This window comes from Aotus nancymaae, unplaced genomic scaffold, assembly GCF_030222135.1.
Source record: "Aotus nancymaae isolate 86718 unplaced genomic scaffold, 86718_ANA_hifiasm-v0.15.2.pri h1tg000007l, whole genome shotgun sequence".
Taxonomy (NCBI): domain Eukaryota; kingdom Metazoa; phylum Chordata; class Mammalia; order Primates; family Aotidae; genus Aotus; species Aotus nancymaae.
In genome coordinates, this window is record NW_026988418.1 from 14,187,206 (window position 1) to 14,207,833 (window position 20,628).

Below are 20,628 nucleotides of genomic sequence, written 5' to 3' on the forward strand. Positions count from 1 at the left end.
TACCAGCATTTGTCATTTTCTGTCTTTTTTAAAACAGCCACTTTAACTAGGATGAGATGATATCTCATTATGGTTTTGATTAGCATTTCTCTGATGATTAGTGATGCTTAGCATTTTTTCATGTACCTGTTGGCCATCTGCATCTCTTCTTTAGAGCAATGTTTATTCAGATCATTTGCCTATTATTTAGATCATAATATTTGTTTTTCTGCAGTTGAGTTCCTTATATGTTCTGGTTTTTAATCCTTTGTCAGGTGGATAGTTTGCAAATATTTTCTCCCATTCTGCAGGTTGTCAATCACAACTGATTTTTAAGATGCTCTGAAACAAACATGGCTACAGGGAGAAATATGTGTATGTGGCAAATACTCAGATATCCACTTTTTCTGCTAAACCTGTACATAATTCCATAAGCCTTAATATACTGCCTGAGGCAGACACTATCAATGGTATTTGTGCACAGCAAAATATAACTGAACAGAACTGGCGTAAGTGTTAAAATTGTCATCTCTACTATACTGTTATCTGAATCTAGAGTCTGAAGACCTGGGCTTCAAGTTTTCGTCCCACAGCAGTGTTAACATAATGATGGAGCCAAGAAACTGATTCAGGAAAAATGAATACAAAGGATCTGGAAAACAATGTGAAGGTGGCAGTATCAGTAAATTACAGATGCTACTGTGCTTCAAGGATTTCCCAAGTCAGGTTATGGGTATGAGATGGTGTTAGAAAAGAAGTGTGCCTGAAAATAAGATTATTGAAGGAGGTAGCAGTGATTGGTAATGATAAAGTTATGGTCAAGATTATAACAGAGGGTGCCCTGAGCAAGATAAATGTTTGAAAGGCTGTGTGGAAGAAAATGTTTTAAGTACCAAGGAACAGTGATTCCAAATAAAGTCTTAATGTAAGAAAAGGTACAGAAATGTAAAATGGGGTGGGACTTCCATCTGGCTGATGTCAACAGTGACTGCTTACTATCTGTCATCCAATATCTCCATCTGTCTCAGTTATCAATTTATTGACTCTCAGATCCAAAAGCATCCTTCAATTATGTTCTGCAATTTAATAACAAAAAAAAAGAGGAATCTCTAGATATCGCTGTCCTTTAAAACGAGCATGATATTAACCTTTCTCTGTAAAAGGCACTTGAAGGACACTGCAGAATGAAGATGCTTGCCTGCAGTTTCTTGCTGCAACATGGAAGCTGGCAGTATGAGTGTGAGGATATCCAGGATTCTCAGCCATGGGTCCAGAACATGCTCTCTCTGTAACCTTCCAGTCTTAGTCTACCAATAACCTTTCCATGGACTTCTCAACATGCAAACTAGTGTTCAAAGACCTCCTGCCCACCCACTAAGACTCTTACTTCCTCTGTAAAACCCTGTACACAGCCTGCCTGTCCTGTGGTTAGAGGGTTAGCACCATGCTGCTGCTCCTGCAAATTGCCCTCCCCCATGTGCAGCCTGTCCATGCACAGAGGGACCCCACACTCTTTGCAACCCTACTGTGCACCCACTCTTCTCCTTGCTGATTTGCTCCCCGACCTGCACAGAAGAAGATGCTAACTGCTTGTCCAGTGACTATGAACCAGCCCTGTCCTGGTGTAGCCAAACAAGTGAACATTTTTTCTGTTCAGTAGGCTGAACTACATCTTCAACAAAATGTGAATCCCTTCTAAGTTTGCCTTTCCTTGGGACAATTTCTTGGGAGAAATAAATCTCTAATACAATCTAACTCAAAATTATACTCCAACTCTTAGCATAAAAGAAAGGGAGACTCATTTCCAGACATAAAATCTATTTGCCTTCGTCTATACTATGCTACATAAGATGTACAGCTTTCAATAAAAATTACAAAGCATACAAACAAAAAAAACCCAGAAAAAGTACATTTGCAAGTGAGAAGTTGTCATAAGAAACAGACTGAAGGGGCCTGGGCTTGTGTGGCCGGAGTGTGCTTTTGCCTCCCAGCAGCAGTCCGGCCCAGCCACCTCCAGGTCCCCGCCATCCCTGATGTCCTGCCTCTTCACGTCCCAGGAACCAGCTCTGAGCCTCTGGGCATGCCCTGCTATGAGCTGGCTTTAATCCTGAAAGCCATGCAGCAGCCAAAGACTGCTGCTGCTTTGAAACATAAAATAAAGGCTCTGATGGACAGAGGAGCAATAGTGAGGGACTTGGAAAACCTGAGTAAGCGAGCACTTCCTTGTAAGATCTCCACCCACAATCAGTGGCACAACAGAGGTGGGTATCTCCTGGTGGATTTTTATGCACCAACCACAACTGTTGAAAGCATGATGAAGCACTTGTCTCCAAACGTAGATGTGATTAGACCAAATATTGTCAAACACACTCTGACCCAGGAACTAAAAGAATGTGAAGGGACTGTCCCAATCCCACTTGAAAAAAAATTCTATTACACAAAGAAGAGGAAGAAGTGAGAAGATTCGCCAGAGTTTTTAGCCTTATATTTAATACCTTCACATTTGAGCAGCATGGATGAGAAGGAATAGCTTACAAGCTTGGCCTTTATATAAGAGCATATTGCAGGTGCTATTTGATTTTTCTAAAAGATTTTTAGCTCCTGATCCCTTTGCTGTGAGCGGTGGGGAACTGCTTACTAACGGCTTCTCTGTAATCTGTGGTACCAGTGGATCATTCTTGATTTTGTTTTCATTAGTGTCATTTCTTTGTCAGTGAGGACTTTTCCCCTTACAACAGTAACACCATTGTGAAGAGCAAAACTTACAGTACCACCTGGGATTGTGAGCTAGTCATTCAGACTGCATAACCATGCAGAAATAAAAATTGAAGACCATTTCCGATCAATGTGGTGACATCAAAACAAAATAAAAATAAATTGAAGACCAATGTTATTAATTGCTTTGAGTAATAAACTTCATTTTAGAAATTAAAAAAAAAAACAAAACAGACCGTGATAGGGCACAGATGTTAGAACAATAAATTTAAAAACAAACAACACATAAGATCAGATGCGTAATTACAGTAAAGAGAAAGAAACTATGCTTGAAATTTAAAAAAAAAAAAAAAACAGTCACAGAGATGAAGAATGCCCACAACAGGCTCATCAGTAGAACTGACACAGAGGAAGGAATCAGTGAAACTGAAGATAAATCTATAGAAACTATAGAGCTAGAAATTACTCAAACTGAAACACACTGAAAAGAACAAACAAAAGCTATAGACAAAAAATAAATGACTTAATGTATGCATAGACAGAATGCTAGAAAGAGGAGAGAGAGAAAGAAAAGAAAAAACTAACCACGAATTTTCAAAACCAACTAGATAAAGCTGGTAGGTTCACAACATTGTGAATACACTAAATATCAATGAATTGTATGCTTTAAAATGTATGCTTTAACTATATATTATATAAATTTCACCTCAATAAAGAAGAAAAATATTTCAAAATCACAGATCCAAGAGCAACAACAGCAACCACGGCTACAAGGCTTTAGAAACACACACACACACACACACCCCTCTAGGCATATCATAATCAAACTGAAAAAAACAAACACAAAGTCTAAAAAAGAGTCTGTCAACACAGAATTCCATGTCTACTGAAAGCATCTTTCAAAAATGAAGAAGAAAGAAATAAAAGCTTCCCGAAACAAAAAAAAAACAACAGAATTTATTGCCAACAAATGCATTCCACAAGAAATGCTAAAGTAGTTCACTCAAAAGGAATATTATGTCAGACAAAAACTTAAACTTATACCAAAAAATTTTTAAAAAATGGAACTAAACCAAATGAAAATAAAATAAAATTAAATTAATGTTCTCTCTACATTTAATTGCTCGAACAGATAACTGATTACCAGAAGTAAAAACAGCAGCAAAATATTATATTCCTGGCATATGCAAAAGTAAATTACATGACAAAAATAATACCAAAAAAAAGAGAAAAATTGGAAATACAATGCTGTACGGGGCTGTCACATGAAGCAATGTATTATTACCTAACTGTAGGTTCTGTCTGATTAAAGATTATGTTGTTAATCCTAGAATAACTACTAAAAATAATTTTAAGAGGTATAATTATAAGTCAGTGAAGGATAAGAAATTCATTGGCAAAATTTAATGAGAAACAGGATATTTGCATAGTCTCAAAATATTTCCCACATGATACTTAATAATTACAAAGGGAAGAATGCTAACTCTTCAGTGGAGAAAACTGGGAGACACTATCTTAACCACATGTCAAAGTTAACAGCATCAGTAATAACACATATTGACATCATGTACCTCCTGTTATACTGAGAAAAATACAAAATCACACCTGTGATATTCTTCCCAAGAATGCATAAACTCACTCTCTCATGAAAAAACACCAGACAAACCCAAACTGAGGAACATGTTCCAAAATACCCAATCAGTAATCTCTCAAAGTGTCAAGGTCATGGAACAAGGAACGGCTGAAGAATTAGTACAGGTTGGAAGAGGCTACAGAGATGTAAAAACCAAATGCACTGTGGACATTAAATCTGATCTTGAACCAGAAAAAGCACATTAGTAGAAAAGCTAGTAATAGTCAAATAAGGTCAGTAGTTTAGTTAATAATATTGTACTAGGCCGTGCACGGTGGCTCACGCCTGTAATCCCAGAACTTTGGGAGGCTGAGGTGGGCAGATCACAAGGTCAGGAGTTTGAGACCAGCCTAGCCAATGTGGTGAAACCTCATCTCTACTAAAATTACAAAAAAAAATTTGCCAGGAGTGGCGGTACATACCTGTAATCCCAGCTATTCAGGAGGCTGAGGTAGAAAAATCACTTAAACGGGGAGGCAAAGGTTGCAGTGAGCCGAGACTACGTCACTGCACTCCAGCCTGGGCGATGGAGCGAGTCTCCGTCTCAAAAATAAATAAGTAAATAAATAATATTGTACTAGTAGTATAACAGTAACATTATATCACAATAGTACTGTATGAGAAGTACTGGCTGGGCGCAGTGGCTCACGTCTATAATCCCAGCATTTTGGGAGGCCACAGCGGGTAGATTGCCTGAGGTCAGGAGCTCGAGACTAGCCTGGCCAACATGGTGAAACCCTGTCTTTACTAAAAATACAAATTAGCCGGATGTGGTGGCACATACCTGTGGTCCCAGCTACTAGAGAGGCTGAGGCAAAAGAATTGCTCAAACTTGGCCGGGCACAGTGGCTCTCGCCTGTAATCCCAGCACTTTGGGAGGTTGAAACGGGCGGATCACAAGGTCAGGAATTCAAGACCAGCCTGCACGATATGGCGAAACCCCGTCTCTACTAAAAATACAAAAATTAGCCAGGCGTAGTGGCACACGCCTGAAGTCCCAGCTACACGGAAGGCTGAGGCAGATGAATTGCTTGAACCCGGGAGGTGGAGGCTGCAGTAAGCCGAGATTGCACCACTGCACTTCAGCCTGGGCGACAGAGTGAGACTCTGTCTCAAAAAGTGGGAAAAAAGAAAGAAAGTGCTATTGGTAAAAAATTACCAATAGCACTATGCCAACTGTTGTGTACCGTAGCTGTAAGATGTTAACATTAGCAGAAGTTTGTAAAAGGGTATTGAGAGCTCTACACTAATTTGCAAGTTTTCTGTAGTTCCTTTACATTTTTAGATATCATGGTGTTCTAAGCACACTGTTATCACTCATTATACATTTTAAAATATTCATCCTCTGTGCAGGAAACCAATTACTAAGAAAAAAAATAAGTCCCAAAATTCAAACACAGAATTTGTGAGAGTGCTATTGGACTTGCCATACTCCTAAAATACAGAACTCTGACTATATAGACTACTAACCTCTAGAACTATACGTCAGTTTTGGCATAAGAAAAATATAATAAATCTCCCGGTAAAAAAAAAAAAGTCAAAATGCCAACATGTTGTTAACAATATCACATTACATTAGGGCTACTTAAGTATCTTCAAAGATATCTACATAGCTGCTAGTCATGGCTTTATTAAAGGTAGCATACGATGCATTTCCCCAGCTATAGCTATGAATCAAAGTGTACATTTATCAATACAGCTCTTCCTTACACATCCTAGCTGGAAATCATTTAAATCCTTTCAACAATTAATAGACATTCTCTTTAAATGTAGAAGAGGGTGTGTATGTGTGTGTGTGCATGCGCGTGCATGTGCGCCTGGGTGAGGGAAAGAGGCAACAAAATAGTGACAGGTGTCCCCACTGAGAGAATAGCCTGTTAAGGAATAAGGGATAAGACTTCAGGTGAGCTTTAAAGGAAAGATTAAATTTGGACAGTTCCTGAAGGCTTTTATGAAAAAAGAAAAAAACCGGACAGTCAACAAGAAATAGAGGAAAACAACCAAGGGAGACCTATACTAGCAAAAAACTTAGAGGCAGAAATACATATGGCATGTTTGAGGTTGTAGGGTAACTAGCTAGATTATGAAGTTATACATACTCCAAGAGTTACGAAAACTCATTCATGATGAAGAGGAGGAGTTAAATGGTAGAGCTTTTAACATTAAGCTAAAGAAAAAAGCCCACCTCCAGTAACAGAAGCATTTAAAGAACAACTCCACTATTCAGTTTCCTGTAACTAAAGCAGATATACACAAAGATTAATCTTAGAATACCTTGGAATCTAAAGAATTATATTTACCACATAAATTTTAAACTTGGCTTTTTAAGATATAGAGCAAGTATGTGTTTGAGAGAAACTGAGTACATGCACGAGAGACAAAAAAGTATTTAGATGAGCATAATATAAAAATATAAAATATTTAAAAATTGAGCATTAAATATAAATCAAATCCAAAAAGATTAATATTTGTACATGAACACTTTAATTAACATTTTACTTAAAGACAGAGAAGTGTAATTTAAAATTTTAAGAAATTATATTACCATTAAACAGCAAATTTTTAAAAAACTGACAGTAGGAACAGGAATTTTAACTACCATATTATTTTTTATTTTCCAAGCACTCACTGATTTATGTCAGCTGATTCTCGAAACCAGCAAGAAGAACTGTCAAGTCATCACATTTACAGGTATGCTAAACTTGGCTGTGATGATATTTTGTCTAAATAACTTCCAGTAATAGAAATAAATTAAATCAAGCTAACTTGTAGGTTAGTAAGCTTTAAAAAATATTAAGTACACAGTGCATCTGATTGATATGAACAATTCTAAAAATGGAGCAATTTACATTTTTCTTTTTCTTTTTCTTTTTCTTTTTTTTTTTGAGACAGTGTCTCACTCTGTCACCCAGGCTGAAGTGCAATGGTGCGATCTCAGCTCACTGCAACCTCTGCTTCCCAGGTTCAAGCCATCCTCCCATCTCAGCCTCCTGAGTAGCTGGGACCACAGGCATGCACCACTACGTGGGGCTAATTTTTGTATATTCTGGTAGAGATGAGTTTTTGCCATGTTGGCCAGGCTGGTCTTCAACTAAATGATTCACCCACTTTGGCTTCCCAAAGTGCTGGGACTATAGGCATGAGCTACCGCGCCCAGTCTAAATTTTTATTTTCTTTTAAATGTCCAAGTCATAAGTAGCATATACTACTTGTTCAGAATTAGCATAAAGCCTTTAAATTGGTTTTCCAGTTGTGAGCTGAATCCCTGTTTCATTTAAATAGTTTATGTTCTAAAACATATTTATACTGTCAACTTACATAAGTAGTACTAGATACCAAAAAACAGTAAATATTAGCTACATGTTTCCAAAATGCATTCAACAATAGACACCAGCATGTTCTGCTAGATGATTAACACAACACATTTTTATTGGGTCCTAAAGTCTCTGAACTGCTGTCTATCATAGATTTTATGAAACAGATGTTTCTTTCAAGCAATAAAGTAATTCTAGAACTAGATTATATTGATACGCAAAATGATACAACAGGTAGAGCAAAATCCAATGTAAAAATAAGCAGAAGGTCAAATTGCAATTGAGAAAAACTGTGAACTTCAAAGGGTTTTGATTTGAGCAGGTAAACCAATGTGTGTTTAGTAAACTGAGAATTTCATGTTTCTAAAAACTTAGATTTTCCTTTGAAAGGTAAAAAAAAAAATTCTTTCACACCTAATTATACTTCAGCAGTGTTTTATCACCTTAAGTTTTCTCCTGAGAATCAGAACTGATTAAAAAAAAAAAAACTTTTAAATAGGTTAGGCTATATAATGAGCGTTCCTTATAGTAGAATGACACAACCAAATGTAAACAGGAAAGAAAGATTCGTATGACATGCTTAGAAAAAAACTGCAAAAAAAAAGATTTGCGAAAAGTATTTCTTAAAAAAGCCATAATAGGTAGAAATCATGTCATTTTACTAGTGAGATATCAAAACCAGCCCTTTCCTATTCCTTGGGTGTCTAGCTTATCCTGCTCTTTCCTCAAACCTTATGTTTGCCAGACAAGGAAAAGTAGTATCAGTAAGAGTAAGTCTTAACAGCAAAGATATTCAAATATCCAAATGACAGAGAAAGAACAGAGCTAAAAATAAACTTGCTAATAATAAACTCAATCAGTCAAGTATTCATTAGGCAACTGCTATGTGCCAAAGACAAAACTACTAAGAAACACAATTCTCTTCCTCTAGAACTGAGAATCTATTTGAAAACAAAGCATAAACATATTTAGAATAAAGCACCACTATGTGATTACAGCCAAAACCCAATATAACATTATTTGCAAGCAGTAGGAAGAAAAAACTAGTACAGAGAAGAACAGCATACTAGGTAGGGAAAATATAATAAGTAATCTTAAAATGTGGTTTACAGCTATGACAATTCCTCATGAACTGACAGGCCTGGGTTCAAAATTTTACCATTTAATAGCTATGTGAGCTTGGACAGTTGACTTAACTTTATTAGCCCTCAGTTTCTCATCTGTATAATCTAACATTTTCCTATTTACCTTTTGGGACTGCTGTGAGGATTAAGTGAAATAATGTAAGTATGTCACTTGACATGATACCTAACACAAAATAAACCCTCAATTAAAGAAGAGACAATAGAAGATGGAATAATTGTCAGCTTAAAAACCAAGAAATTGAAAAATTTTGTAAATGATGAGCTGTAGTAAAGAAGCAGAAATTGATACAATGAGCTATTCTTTCATAGTAACTTCTCTTTTGTTATAGCAAGCATCTGTGCAAATATAAACCACTGTCTGATGGCCACTGATGAAGGCCAGTGCTCAATGCTTGGCTGCTTTCAGATGAGAACAGAAACTCATTATTATCAATGGTTAGTCTATTCATTCACAAAACTGCAGGTGTTCATAACACTGTATAAAGTAGAAAAGCAGTGCACATTTGAGGACCTCTATAGCCACATCCTGAGAATAATAGTGGAAGAAACTGTTACACGAAATGTTAGGAAAATCATTAAAATATGTTTCTGCAAAAGTGAAAATTGGTGGAAATGTCTCAAAGTACCTCAATGGATCTTAAAATGAGGCAGATAATGTGCATTATGATTTTCCTTAGTTTTGACTCTTCGGTGTAAATGACTGTACTATAAGCTTCTATTAGTACAAAATTATCTTTGAGGACTAAAAATTAAATAACAATATAGAAATACATATGCAGATTTGTTTCACTCTTGCCGTAGGTTGAAACATGTAGTTAAAGATAAATACAAGCACTCTGAATAGAGTCTTTCTTCAGCAAAACAGCAACGTCAGCAGAAGCAGCAAACTACAGCAGAAATTGAGTGCAAAGTTCAAAAATCATTTCCTAAGAGCACAGAGTACTTAAAATGTAGTATGGGCTAGGTTAATGTTTACTTTCACTTTATTTCACTTGACATTGTGTTATCAAGTATATGTCAGGTATCTTTCCCTGGAACTACTAGAGATTATTGGAACTTTTAACTTATTGAAGAAGTTTCATATCTAGAGACCTTGTGTAAAAAAACTGGCAGAGCATCTTCTCCTGCCATCATCTACACTATAAAGTTGTTAAAAGCATTTTTTAATAGTCTGTGTAAAAATGCTTCAAACAAAATTCTAGTAAAAATCTTTTTGTACTACTATTTATAAATGACTGCTATTCACAGAATTTTAACAAAAAATTAGGACATAATAGATCCTTCAAAAATACTGCATATATCATGGGAGCTTCAGCATAATCTAGTACAAATCCTTTATTTTACATGAGGAAATTCAGAAGTTAGAGAGAAGTAACTTGGCCAAGGCTATACTCAATAAATTACTAAGAGGTTTGAAAAGTCAGGGCTCTTCCTTCAATTCAATATTAAGGCAATGTGTTTACCACTATAGCTAACATTTTGATTAGTCAAAATCACACAAGCCATATAGATTTTTATTCTCCCCTGGCCCAAATTCTTCTATAGTGAAAACAGAAAGTGAGAAGTGGGTCAATTCTAAGGCCTAGATTAGAATTTAGAATGTTCATGTAGCACGCTTCTGCGGAAAAAGGCAGCCCTTTGGTAAAAGATTCTAAAACTCACTCTCACTAGTTCTTCCTTAGGTACTTACCTTTCTGGATATAAATGGAAAATATTCATCTCAAGGGAGGAAACTCAACTGTAATGCTATTCAGCTTCTCTTAACTCTAAGTGCAGAGCAATGTGAAAAATGACAACAGTTAGAGGAAGATAACCTTGGGAGAGACCTACAGGATTCCTGTCAAGTAAAACAGTAGACTGAGACATTTCCTAAAAGTATTAGTTCATGTTACTTTGTTTTCAGAATTTTGATATATACAATCTAACCTGTGGTTACCCCAAAATAAGTAGAGCCAACTGTGGAGTATTTAAAACATAGAGTTTGGAATACCTCTTTTGCAGACAGCAGCCCATATAACAAAATAATGTGACAGATCTGGGAAAAGTAAGTAATAACTAGAATTCCTGGGACTGGACTCTATTTTCATATAGAATAGGTGTTATAAGTGTGTTTAGATCTACAAAATAGCTAAAATATTTGCAATCACTGCTTTTTTTAGGAAGTTACTTTGAGCGTCCCTAATCCAAAAATTCAAAAGCCAAAATGTTCCAAAATCCTAAACCTTTTGAGTGCTAACAGGATGTTCAAAAGGAAATGCTTGATGAAACATTTTGGATTTCAGATTTTTGGATTAGCAATACTAATATTCAATAGTATAATGTAAATATTCCAAAATCTGAAAAAATCCAAAATCTGGACATTCTTTTGGTCCCAAGCATTTCTGATAATTAATACTCGACCTGTGTAATACACAAAGATCCGAGACCATGTGTCTTACTGATTTTTTGGCACAATTCTCAAAGTTAGAGACTATATCTTGTTTTATTTTTTAAGTCCTCACTGTATCTAGGAAAAATTCGGATGCACTGTAAGCACTCAATGCTCACTGAGTGCATTTATTAGATTGTTTTTTTAACTTCATCACAATTCCAGACTGTAGTGACTGAGATTCCTTTACATTTCCCTAGCAAAAATGTGCAAAAAAACACTGAAGGAGAGGTCCAGGTGATATGTGCAGGAAATATAAAATACAGATATGTCCTAGGTTAAAACTCAATTAATGTAAACTGTTCTGTAAAGCCTAGAAAATGCAGATCAGTGATAGTAATAACTTAGAAACACAAAATATAAGACACAGGCAAAATACAGAGAACATAACATTAAGTTCCTTGATGCTACTGAAAAGTTTAAACTAGTGATGGATTATTCAAAATATTTAAGTTTAATTTTTAAAAAACAAAGTGAGTGCTGTATAAAAACAGGAGAAATGATAAAATGTAAACAGCAAGATCGTTACAAAGCATAGTAAACCTTTTTTTTTTTTTTTGAGACAGAGTTTTGCTCTGTCGCACAGGCTGGAGTACAGTGGCACAATCTTAGCTCACTGCAACCTCCGCCTCCCAGGTTCAAGCAATTCTCCTGCCTTAGTTTCCTGAATAGCTGGGATTGCAGGCACCCGCCACCATGCCCACCTAATTTTTTGTAATTTTATTAGAGACAGGGTTTCACCATGTTAACCAGGCTGGTCTTGAACTCCTGACCTCAGGTAATTCGCCCGCTTCAGCCTCCCAAAGTGCTGGGATTACAGGCATGAGCCACTGCACCCGGCCAGCACAGTAAACCTTTACTGTTAATAAAAGTGGATTATTTGTGAAGAAAAGCCAGCTGGGAGATATATCTCAAAAGAAAGCCAAAATTAAAGGTTCTGAAAGAGAGCCTGATGTTTTTGCTTGGGCCTGATACAATGTATGAGTGCATTTCTGCACAAATATAACACCAGTGTTTTAAACCCAAATGTTCTTAGAATATTTCCCAAAATAAAATAACTCAGAAATAGTGGAAGAGTACCTTACCATTCAGTCATTCAACACTATCTGGGAAAATTCTCCTTTTGCAATACTCTGCATAGGCCGTACTGAGAAAATATTCACAACCAGTAAGTGCTTTAACCTTCAAAACTAATGGACATGAACCAATAGGAAGTAGATAAGGAAAGAACATACTTCCCTCCCCAAAACTGGTAATTCCCACATTAAAGACTTGTACTCCCAGCCCACAATCACCCTTTCCTCTATTCCATATCCCTCTTATAAGTACCATGCAAGAGTGGCTTGGAGGAATTTTTAATCACCCCAGTAATTTCCATTAGCCTCTCCAATAGACACTCCCAAAATATACAACTAAATAAAGCACAGCATTTTTTATTGTGAAAGAAAACTCAAGACAAGAAACTTGGAAGCATCATTTCAATTAAGTTGCTGCCTTTCTCCTTTCCTCTACATGGCAATCATGGAGCTCTCACCTATATCATGCTTTGTTGGAGTCTAGTAACAGTGGTTAAAAACATACATTTAGAGTCAAGCTATACAAATATTTCTAAAATTTGACAAGTATGAAAACACAAAAAGGGAAGCATTGGTTTAAAGAAATAGGAAATCTCGAAAATATACATAGTTGGTAGAATTTTAAATTAGTAAAATCAATCTGGAAGTCCATTTGGTTAAAAAGTATTCAACACTCCAAAAATATGCATGTAATTTGACTCCTAAATTTAATTACAAATTTAATTTATTCCATTTCTTCTGGTAAAGAATAGGTTAAATACGTAACATGTGTATGTAGGAATGTTCTCTACAGTAATGTTCATAATAGCAAAATGCTGCAAAAATCTTAAATGCTCAAGAAGCATAGGACTAGTTGGTTAAATTATTATGTTACAGCTACACTATGAAACACTAGACAAACTTTAATGTTTGAACAGCCACAATTAAGTGAAAAATGCAGATTACAAAACAGAAGGTATAAAACAATCACTTGTATATTTTAAAATTTTTTAATCACATAATTATAGAAGATAATCTGGAAAAATATACCTTAAAAATGTGAAATAATTATTATCTGAGTGATGGGATTAAAGGTAATTAATATTTTCTTTGTAAATTTTTCATCATCTCATTTCATTACATTAGTATCATTATTTTTATAATCTGAGAAGAAGAGCTTTTCATATTGCAAGTTAAAGAACTAGTAAGTCTACATAAAGCACACGGACATCAAGAGTTAATTATGTAAGTCCATATAACATATGTGCACATATACCTACATATCTAAACTCACTTCTGTAAGTACATATCTTAAGTTCTGATTGAAAATTAGCACTTCTTCTATATTTTAAACTTTTTTTTTTAGCATTTCAAAGGCATTAAGAAACATCTGTGTCATCCTGACACAACCAATACTGCTCCAATACCATTACACAATCCATTTTTAGTCTGCTTTGTAATAGGTGAATGTTTAGTGCTATGCTTTGCCTTGCCTTTTGAGTTATTGCCAGAAAAGAAAGAAAAAAAGAAAAAACTAAGCCACCTCTATAATATACTGCCTGAAGTTTGTAAGGAAAACCACAGCAGAATGCAACTACTTTAACAGCTTTAGAAAGGATTAATTACCAGTGAAGGTCCCAGAAGTGAGGGGTAAACATCAAATAAATTATTCAGTCACTCTTCTCTCCTTTCAAGCATCCCCACCAAAATACCACATGGGAAGATGAACCATAATACACAGTAAAATAAGAGAACAACTTTAAAACTCATTTAAATTATCTAAGTATTCATAAAAATTTAATACTGAGCTAAATATAAACTTCATATAAAAGATATGGCATTTAGAATTTATTAATTCAGCTAAGAGTTATAGATGAGCTACGGTATGCTGAACCCATGTATTAAAAAATATTAAAGATATTTAAGAATTCATAAAATTTGATTACTGGTCAGAAAAAGAAAAAAGTACTTACCACTAAGTCCCAATTATTTTGTTCAAGCAATGTAATAGCTTCATCAATGTTTTCAATGCCAGTACATGCCTGGAAACAAAGTAAATAAGCATTTTACATATAATTTTAGAAATGGGGAGGTAAATAAGACTTAAAAATGTAAATAGCATGATATGTAATTTAAATTCAAATAGGTATATGAATAAAGTCAAACACTAAATGTTTAAAAACTCTAAGCATTTGACATATCTGTGGACATTGTTAATTACAAAGTAAATTTACATTGCTCTGAAAAAAATAAAGCAGCAAAAGAAAGTATATTTAAAACTTGAGCTTTGACACCCAAGATGATCTCTAATTACCAAGAACAACTTTTATTCAAAAGATTCTGATGGACAACCACCTGTAAAACAAATTAATTTCAACCCATAACTTGTACTTTATATAAAAACTAACTCAAAATGTATAACAGACCTAAAGTAAAATCTAAACCAATAAAACTTCTAGATCTGTGCTGTCTGATAGCTACTACCAGCCACTCTCTGGTAGCCACTAGACATATGTAGCTAATGAGTCCTTGAAATGTGGCTCAATTGAGTTAAGATGTGCTGTAAGTACAAAACACACATCAGGTAAGACTTAGCACAAAAATTAAAAATGTAAGCTATCTCATTAATAATTTTTCCTTTGAATACATGTGGAAATGGAAATGTTTGACAAATTGGCTTAAATAAAACATACTGTTAAAATTAACTTCACACACTTCTTTTTACCCTTTTAACATAAATACTAAAAAAATTTTAACTACATATATGAAACTATATTTCTGGTACTGTTCTTGAAAAAAATATAGGAGCACATACTTGTGACCAGATTAGGCAAACATTAATTAGATACAACAGGAAAAGCACAACTCAAAACTATGATAAAGTTGACTTTATTAAAATTAATGACTACTGCTCTTCTTCTTTTTTTTTTTTTTTTTTTTTTTAAAGAGAGATTCTCACTTTGTCACCTAGGCTAAAACGCAATGGCGCAATCTTGGCGAACTGCAACCTCCACCTCCTGGGTTCAAGCAATTCTCCTGCCTCCTGAATAGCTGAGACTACAGATGCACACCATCACACCCGGCTAATTTTTGTATTTTTAGTAGAGACAGGGTTTCACCATGTTGGTCAGGCTGGTCTTGAACGCCTGACCTCCGGTAATCTGCAGACCTTGGCCTCCCAAAATGCTGGGATTACAGGCATGAGCCATCGCACTCAGCCAACTACTGCTCTTTGAAAGACATAGTTAAGAAATTAAAAAGGCAATCACAGACTTGGAAAAAATAGCTGCAAAATATATGTCTAACCGAGGACTTGTAAACAGAATATAAGAATTCATAAAACGAATACATATATATATAATTTTTTTTTAAGAGACAGGGCATCACTATGTTGCCCAAGCTAGAGTGCAGTGGCACAAACACAGCTCACTATAGCCTCGACCTCCTGGGCTCAGGCAGTGATCCCACCTCAGCCTCCCAAGTAGCTAGGACCCCAGGCACATGATGCCACACTGAGCTAATCTTTTTTTTTTTTTCTATTTTTTGAAGAGATAGCATTGTTCAGGCCCATCTCAAACTCTTGGGCTCAAGCAATCCTCTTGCCTCAGCTTCCCAAATTGTTGGGATTACAGGTGTGAGACACTGCACCTGGCCTAAAACTAAATTTTTTAAAACAAAATATTTTAACAGAAAAGTCACCAAAAAAGATATACAGATGATGAGTAAGCATATGAAAACATGCTTGACATCATAAGTCAATAGGGAAATGCAAAACACAGAGAGATATCACTTCCACATGTTAGAGTATTAAAATCCCAAATACTGACAATGCCAAGGGGTGGTGAGGATGCAGAAGATCTGAAACTTTCCTACATTGATCAGGATGCAAAATTATACAGCCACTTGGGAAGAGAGTTTGGCAATTTCTTAGAAAGTTATGACCCAAGAATCCCACTCTTAGGTATTTCTCCAAAAGAAATGATTATTTTAGCTCACATGAAAACCTATATATGAATTTTTATAACGGGATTTATTCTATTAAAAACAAAAAACACCCCAAATGTCCTTCAACTGTACATCTATGAAAAGAAAACTACTCAGAAACAAAAATGAACTACTGGCAACACAAAATAACATAAATAAATCTCAAATTGTGTTAAATGAAAGAAGCCAGATTCAAAAAAGGATACATTTTAAAAGGCTATATAAGGCCATTACAGTATGTAGTATGCTACGAAAACAGCTCATGTATAATATATAGCCTTTTTTAGGCCATGTATTATATGATTCCATTTGTATGACATTCTGGAAAAGACAAAATTATGAGAACTGAAATGTAAATGATCGGCAGGAATGTGGATGAGACTAAGGACTAATGATGAAACAGCAGCAAAAGGGAATTTGAAGGCACAGTGGAACACTTTTGATTCTGGATATCATATAAAACTAAGGCAAACAAGTAAAACAGTAGCAAAAAATGCAATCTTCATTTTCAGATAAATGAGAAGGATAATCCAACAGCTCCCAAATACTTATAAGAGCTACAAATAACAGTTACAATAGGGCAGAATTTGCACAGAAGAGAACAGAAGAATTACAAGGAGAGCACAGAGAGCCCAACAGCAAGAAATATAAAAAAGCACAAGAGAAATATACTTCCTCAGTGTTGTCAACAAAAATGGGGGAGTAGCTAGTTCTAAGATGGAGTGTAGTCCAAGGTAGAGTAGGTAATCTGTTCCTCCACAGAAACACTAAAAAACTGAGCAAAAACCCTCAGAATCAAGCTTGTCAGAGCTCTGGAAAATAGTCAAGGAAACAACTTGTAAGGTCTTTTAGGCTGACTGATGGTACCATGGACACTATGGTAACCTCTGTGACCTGCATGGACACTCCAGATGAGTTCCTGGAACTAGAAAGTCCTAAGTAACTGGAAGACCATGAAAAGGGGAAGAATAATCAACCCCTGCAGCATTATTGTGGAATACTATACAGCCACGAAGATAACCACATCATGTCCTTTGCAGCAACATGGATTAAGCTGGAAGCCATAATGCTAAGCAAATTAATGTAGAAAGAAAAAACCACACACCGCATCTTCTCACTTATAACTGAGAGCTAACATCGGGTACTCATGGACAGAAAGACAGCAACAATAAAACTGCACTACTAGAATGGGGAGAGAGGCAAGGGTTGACTATTTGGAACTATGTTGAGAACCTGAGTGACAAGATTATTCATACCCTAAACATCACACAACATAGCCAGGTAATAAATTTCTTTTTTTTTTTTTTTTTGAGACGGAGTTTCGCTCTTGTTACCCAGGCTGGAGTGCAATGGCGCGATCTCAGCTCACCGCAACCTCCGCTTCCTGGGTTCAGGCAATTCTCCTGCCTCAGCCTCCTGAGTAGCTGGGATTACAGGCACGCGCCACCGTGCCCAGCTAATTTTTGTATTTTTAGTAGAGACGGGGTTTCACCATGTTGACCAGGATGGTCTTGATCTCTTGACCTCGTGATCCACCCGCCTCGGCCTCCCAAAGTGCTGGGATTACAGGCTTGAGCCACCGCGCCCGGCCCAGGTAATAAATTTCTATCTGTATCCCCGAATGTAAAACAAAAGTTGAAAAACAAAACACTAGTAGACCGTAGCTTAAAAACAAGAGATTGCTATGGATTGAATATCTGTATCCTCCTCAAAATTTACATGGTGACATCCTAAACTCCACGATGCTGGTATTTGGATATGAGGTCTTTGAGAGGTAACCAGGACTAGATGAGGTTATGAAGGTAGAACCTTCATGACAGGATTAGTACCCTTACATGGATGAATCTGGTGGCCATTATCCTTAGTGAAATGATCCCAAAACAGAAAGTCAAGAACCATATGTTCTTATTTGTGAGAGTTAAACAATGGGTACACATAAACATACAGAGTAGAATGACAGACACTGGAGACACCAAAATATGGCAGGGTAGGAGGGGGAAAGGGACAAAATGCTACTTAACAGGTACAATGTACACTATTCAGGTGATAGGTACACTAAAAGCCCAAACTTCACCACTACACAATATATCCATGTAACTCAACTGCACTTGTACTAAGTCCATAAAAATAAAAAGTTATTTAAAAAAGATTAATGCCCTTGTAAGAAGAGATACCAAAGAATTTGTTTCAAGCTTGAAAGACTAGAAAAGAAAACTATATAATTTTTTAAAAAAAACTTTGCTGTCTCTCTTGCCATTGTATCAGGTGAGAACACAGCAAGAAGTCAGCCATCTGCAAGTCAGGAAGAGAGCCCTCACCAGAAACTGACCATGCTGGTACCTTGAGGACAGACCAACAACAAAGAACTACAAGCAGATAAATGTCTTTTGTTGAAGTCAACTAGACTATGGTATTTTGTTATGATGAACAATAAGACTAAGACAGAAACCACTTGTGACAAAGAAAACTAAGTTACAAAAATAGTTTAGAAGTCATTAAACAAACAATTGCAACCCACAGAAAGCAACAAAAACAAAACATGAGAATGAAGACCAATCTAATTTCCAGAGATATATGTTTTAAATATCCATTTAAATATATGTAAAGTATGCAGAGAAGCAACAAAGTACGTGGCCCATTCAAGGGAGAAATTAACAGAAGCTGCCCCTGAGGAAAAACAGACATCAGACTCAGTAGACAGTCTATCAATCATCATCTTAAACATGCTCATAGGGCTAAAAAATCATGAACAAAAGTCTAAAAGAAACCAGAGGAACAAAGTATCAAAAATAGAGAATGTTGAATAAAGAGTAGAATGATGGTAACTAGCAGCTGCCAAAGGCAGTGGGCAGAGGAGAAAAAGACAAGATAGTTAATGGTTACAAAAACACAGTTTGTTTTTTTTTAATACTAGAGGAATAAGATCTAGTATTTGTTAGCACAACAGAGTGACTGTACCTCACATCTCAACCCTAACATTGAACGTAAATGGCCTAAATGCTCCACCTAAAAGATACAGAATGACAGAATGGATACGAATTCACCAACCAAGTATCTGTTGTCTTCAAGAGACTTGCCTGACATGTAAAGACTCATATAAACTTAAGGTAAAGGGGTGGAAGAAGATATTCCAGACAAATGGACACCAAAAGTAAGCAGGAGTAGCTATCCTTGTATCAGACAAAACAAACTTTAAAGCAGCAACAGTTAAAAAAGACAAAGAAGGACATTATACAATAATAAAGGGACTAGTCCAACAGGAAAATATCACAATGCTAAATAAATATGCACCTAACACTGAGATGGATGGCAACACAGTAACAGCAGGAGACTTCAATATTCCACTGACAGCACTAGACAGGTCATCAAGACAGAAAGTCAACAAAGAAACCATGGATTTAAACTATACCCTACAACAAATGTACTTAACAGATATTTACAGAATATTCTACCCAACAACTGCAGAATATATATTCTATTCATCAGTACAGGGAATATTCTCCAAGACAGACCATATGGTAGGCCACAAAATGAGTTTCAATCAATTTAAGAAAACGGAAATTACATCAAGTACTCTGTCAGACCACAGTGGAATAAAATTGGAAATCGCTCCAAAAGAAAGCCTCAAAACCATGCAAATACATGGAAACTCAATAATCTGCTCCTGAATAATCTTTGAGTCAACAATGAAATCAAGATGGAAACTAAAAAATCCTTTTAACTGAACAATAATAGTGATACAATCTACCAAAACCTCTGGGATACAGCAAAAGTGGTACTAAGAGGAAAGTTCATCCCGTTAAATGCCTACATCAAAAAGTCTCAAAGAGCACAAATAAGACAATCTAAGGTCACACCTCAAGAAATTAGAGAAACAAGAAGAAAACAAACTCAAACCCAGCAGAAAAAAAAGAAATAGCCAAGATCTGAGCAGAACTAAATGAAACTGAAACAAACAAACAAAAATACAAAAGATATATGAAACGAAAAGCTGGTTCTTTGAAATGATGAACAAAACGAACAGATCGTTACCGAGATGAACCAAAAGACAAGATCAAACTAAGCTCTATTACAAATGAAAGGGGAGATATTACAACTGATACTAACCAAATCCAACAGCATATCAAAAAGAGAATCCACCATGATCAAGTGAGTTTCATACCAGGAATGCCAGGATGGTTTAACATACACAAGTCAGTAAATGTGATACACCACATAAACAAAATTAAAAACAAAAAAATCACATGATCATCTCAAGAGATGCAGAAAAAGCAGTTGACAAAATCCAGCATCCCTCTGTGATTAAAACTCTCAGCAAAATCAGCATATAAAGGACATACCTTAAGGTAATAAAACCCATTAATCACAAACCCAC

The 20,628-nt window shown here is 35.8% G+C and overlaps 2 protein-coding genes across 2 annotated transcripts in view; one reads left to right on the forward strand and one right to left on the reverse strand.

Annotated features, from left to right (window-relative positions):
- Positions 1-20,628, reverse strand: part of FAF1 (Fas associated factor 1) — a 535,243-nt gene that overhangs the window by 436,980 nt on the left and 77,635 nt on the right. Inside the window, exon 2 of the mRNA XM_012434603.3 lies at positions 14,243-14,311. Within this exon, the coding sequence (XP_012290026.1) occupies positions 14,243-14,311 (69 nt within the window). The remainder of the gene's footprint in view (positions 1-14,242; positions 14,312-20,628) is intronic.
- LOC105705037 (small ribosomal subunit protein bS6m-like) lies at positions 2,060-2,437 on the forward strand. The gene has a single exon (XM_064371042.1). The coding sequence runs from the start codon at positions 2,060-2,062 to the stop codon at positions 2,435-2,437; it is 378 nt and encodes a 125-aa protein (XP_064227112.1).

Coding starts and splice junctions, on each gene's coding strand:
- LOC105705037 (XM_064371042.1), top strand. CDS start 2,060: ATGCCCTGCTATGAGCTGGCTTTAATCCTGAAAGCCATGCAGCAGCCA.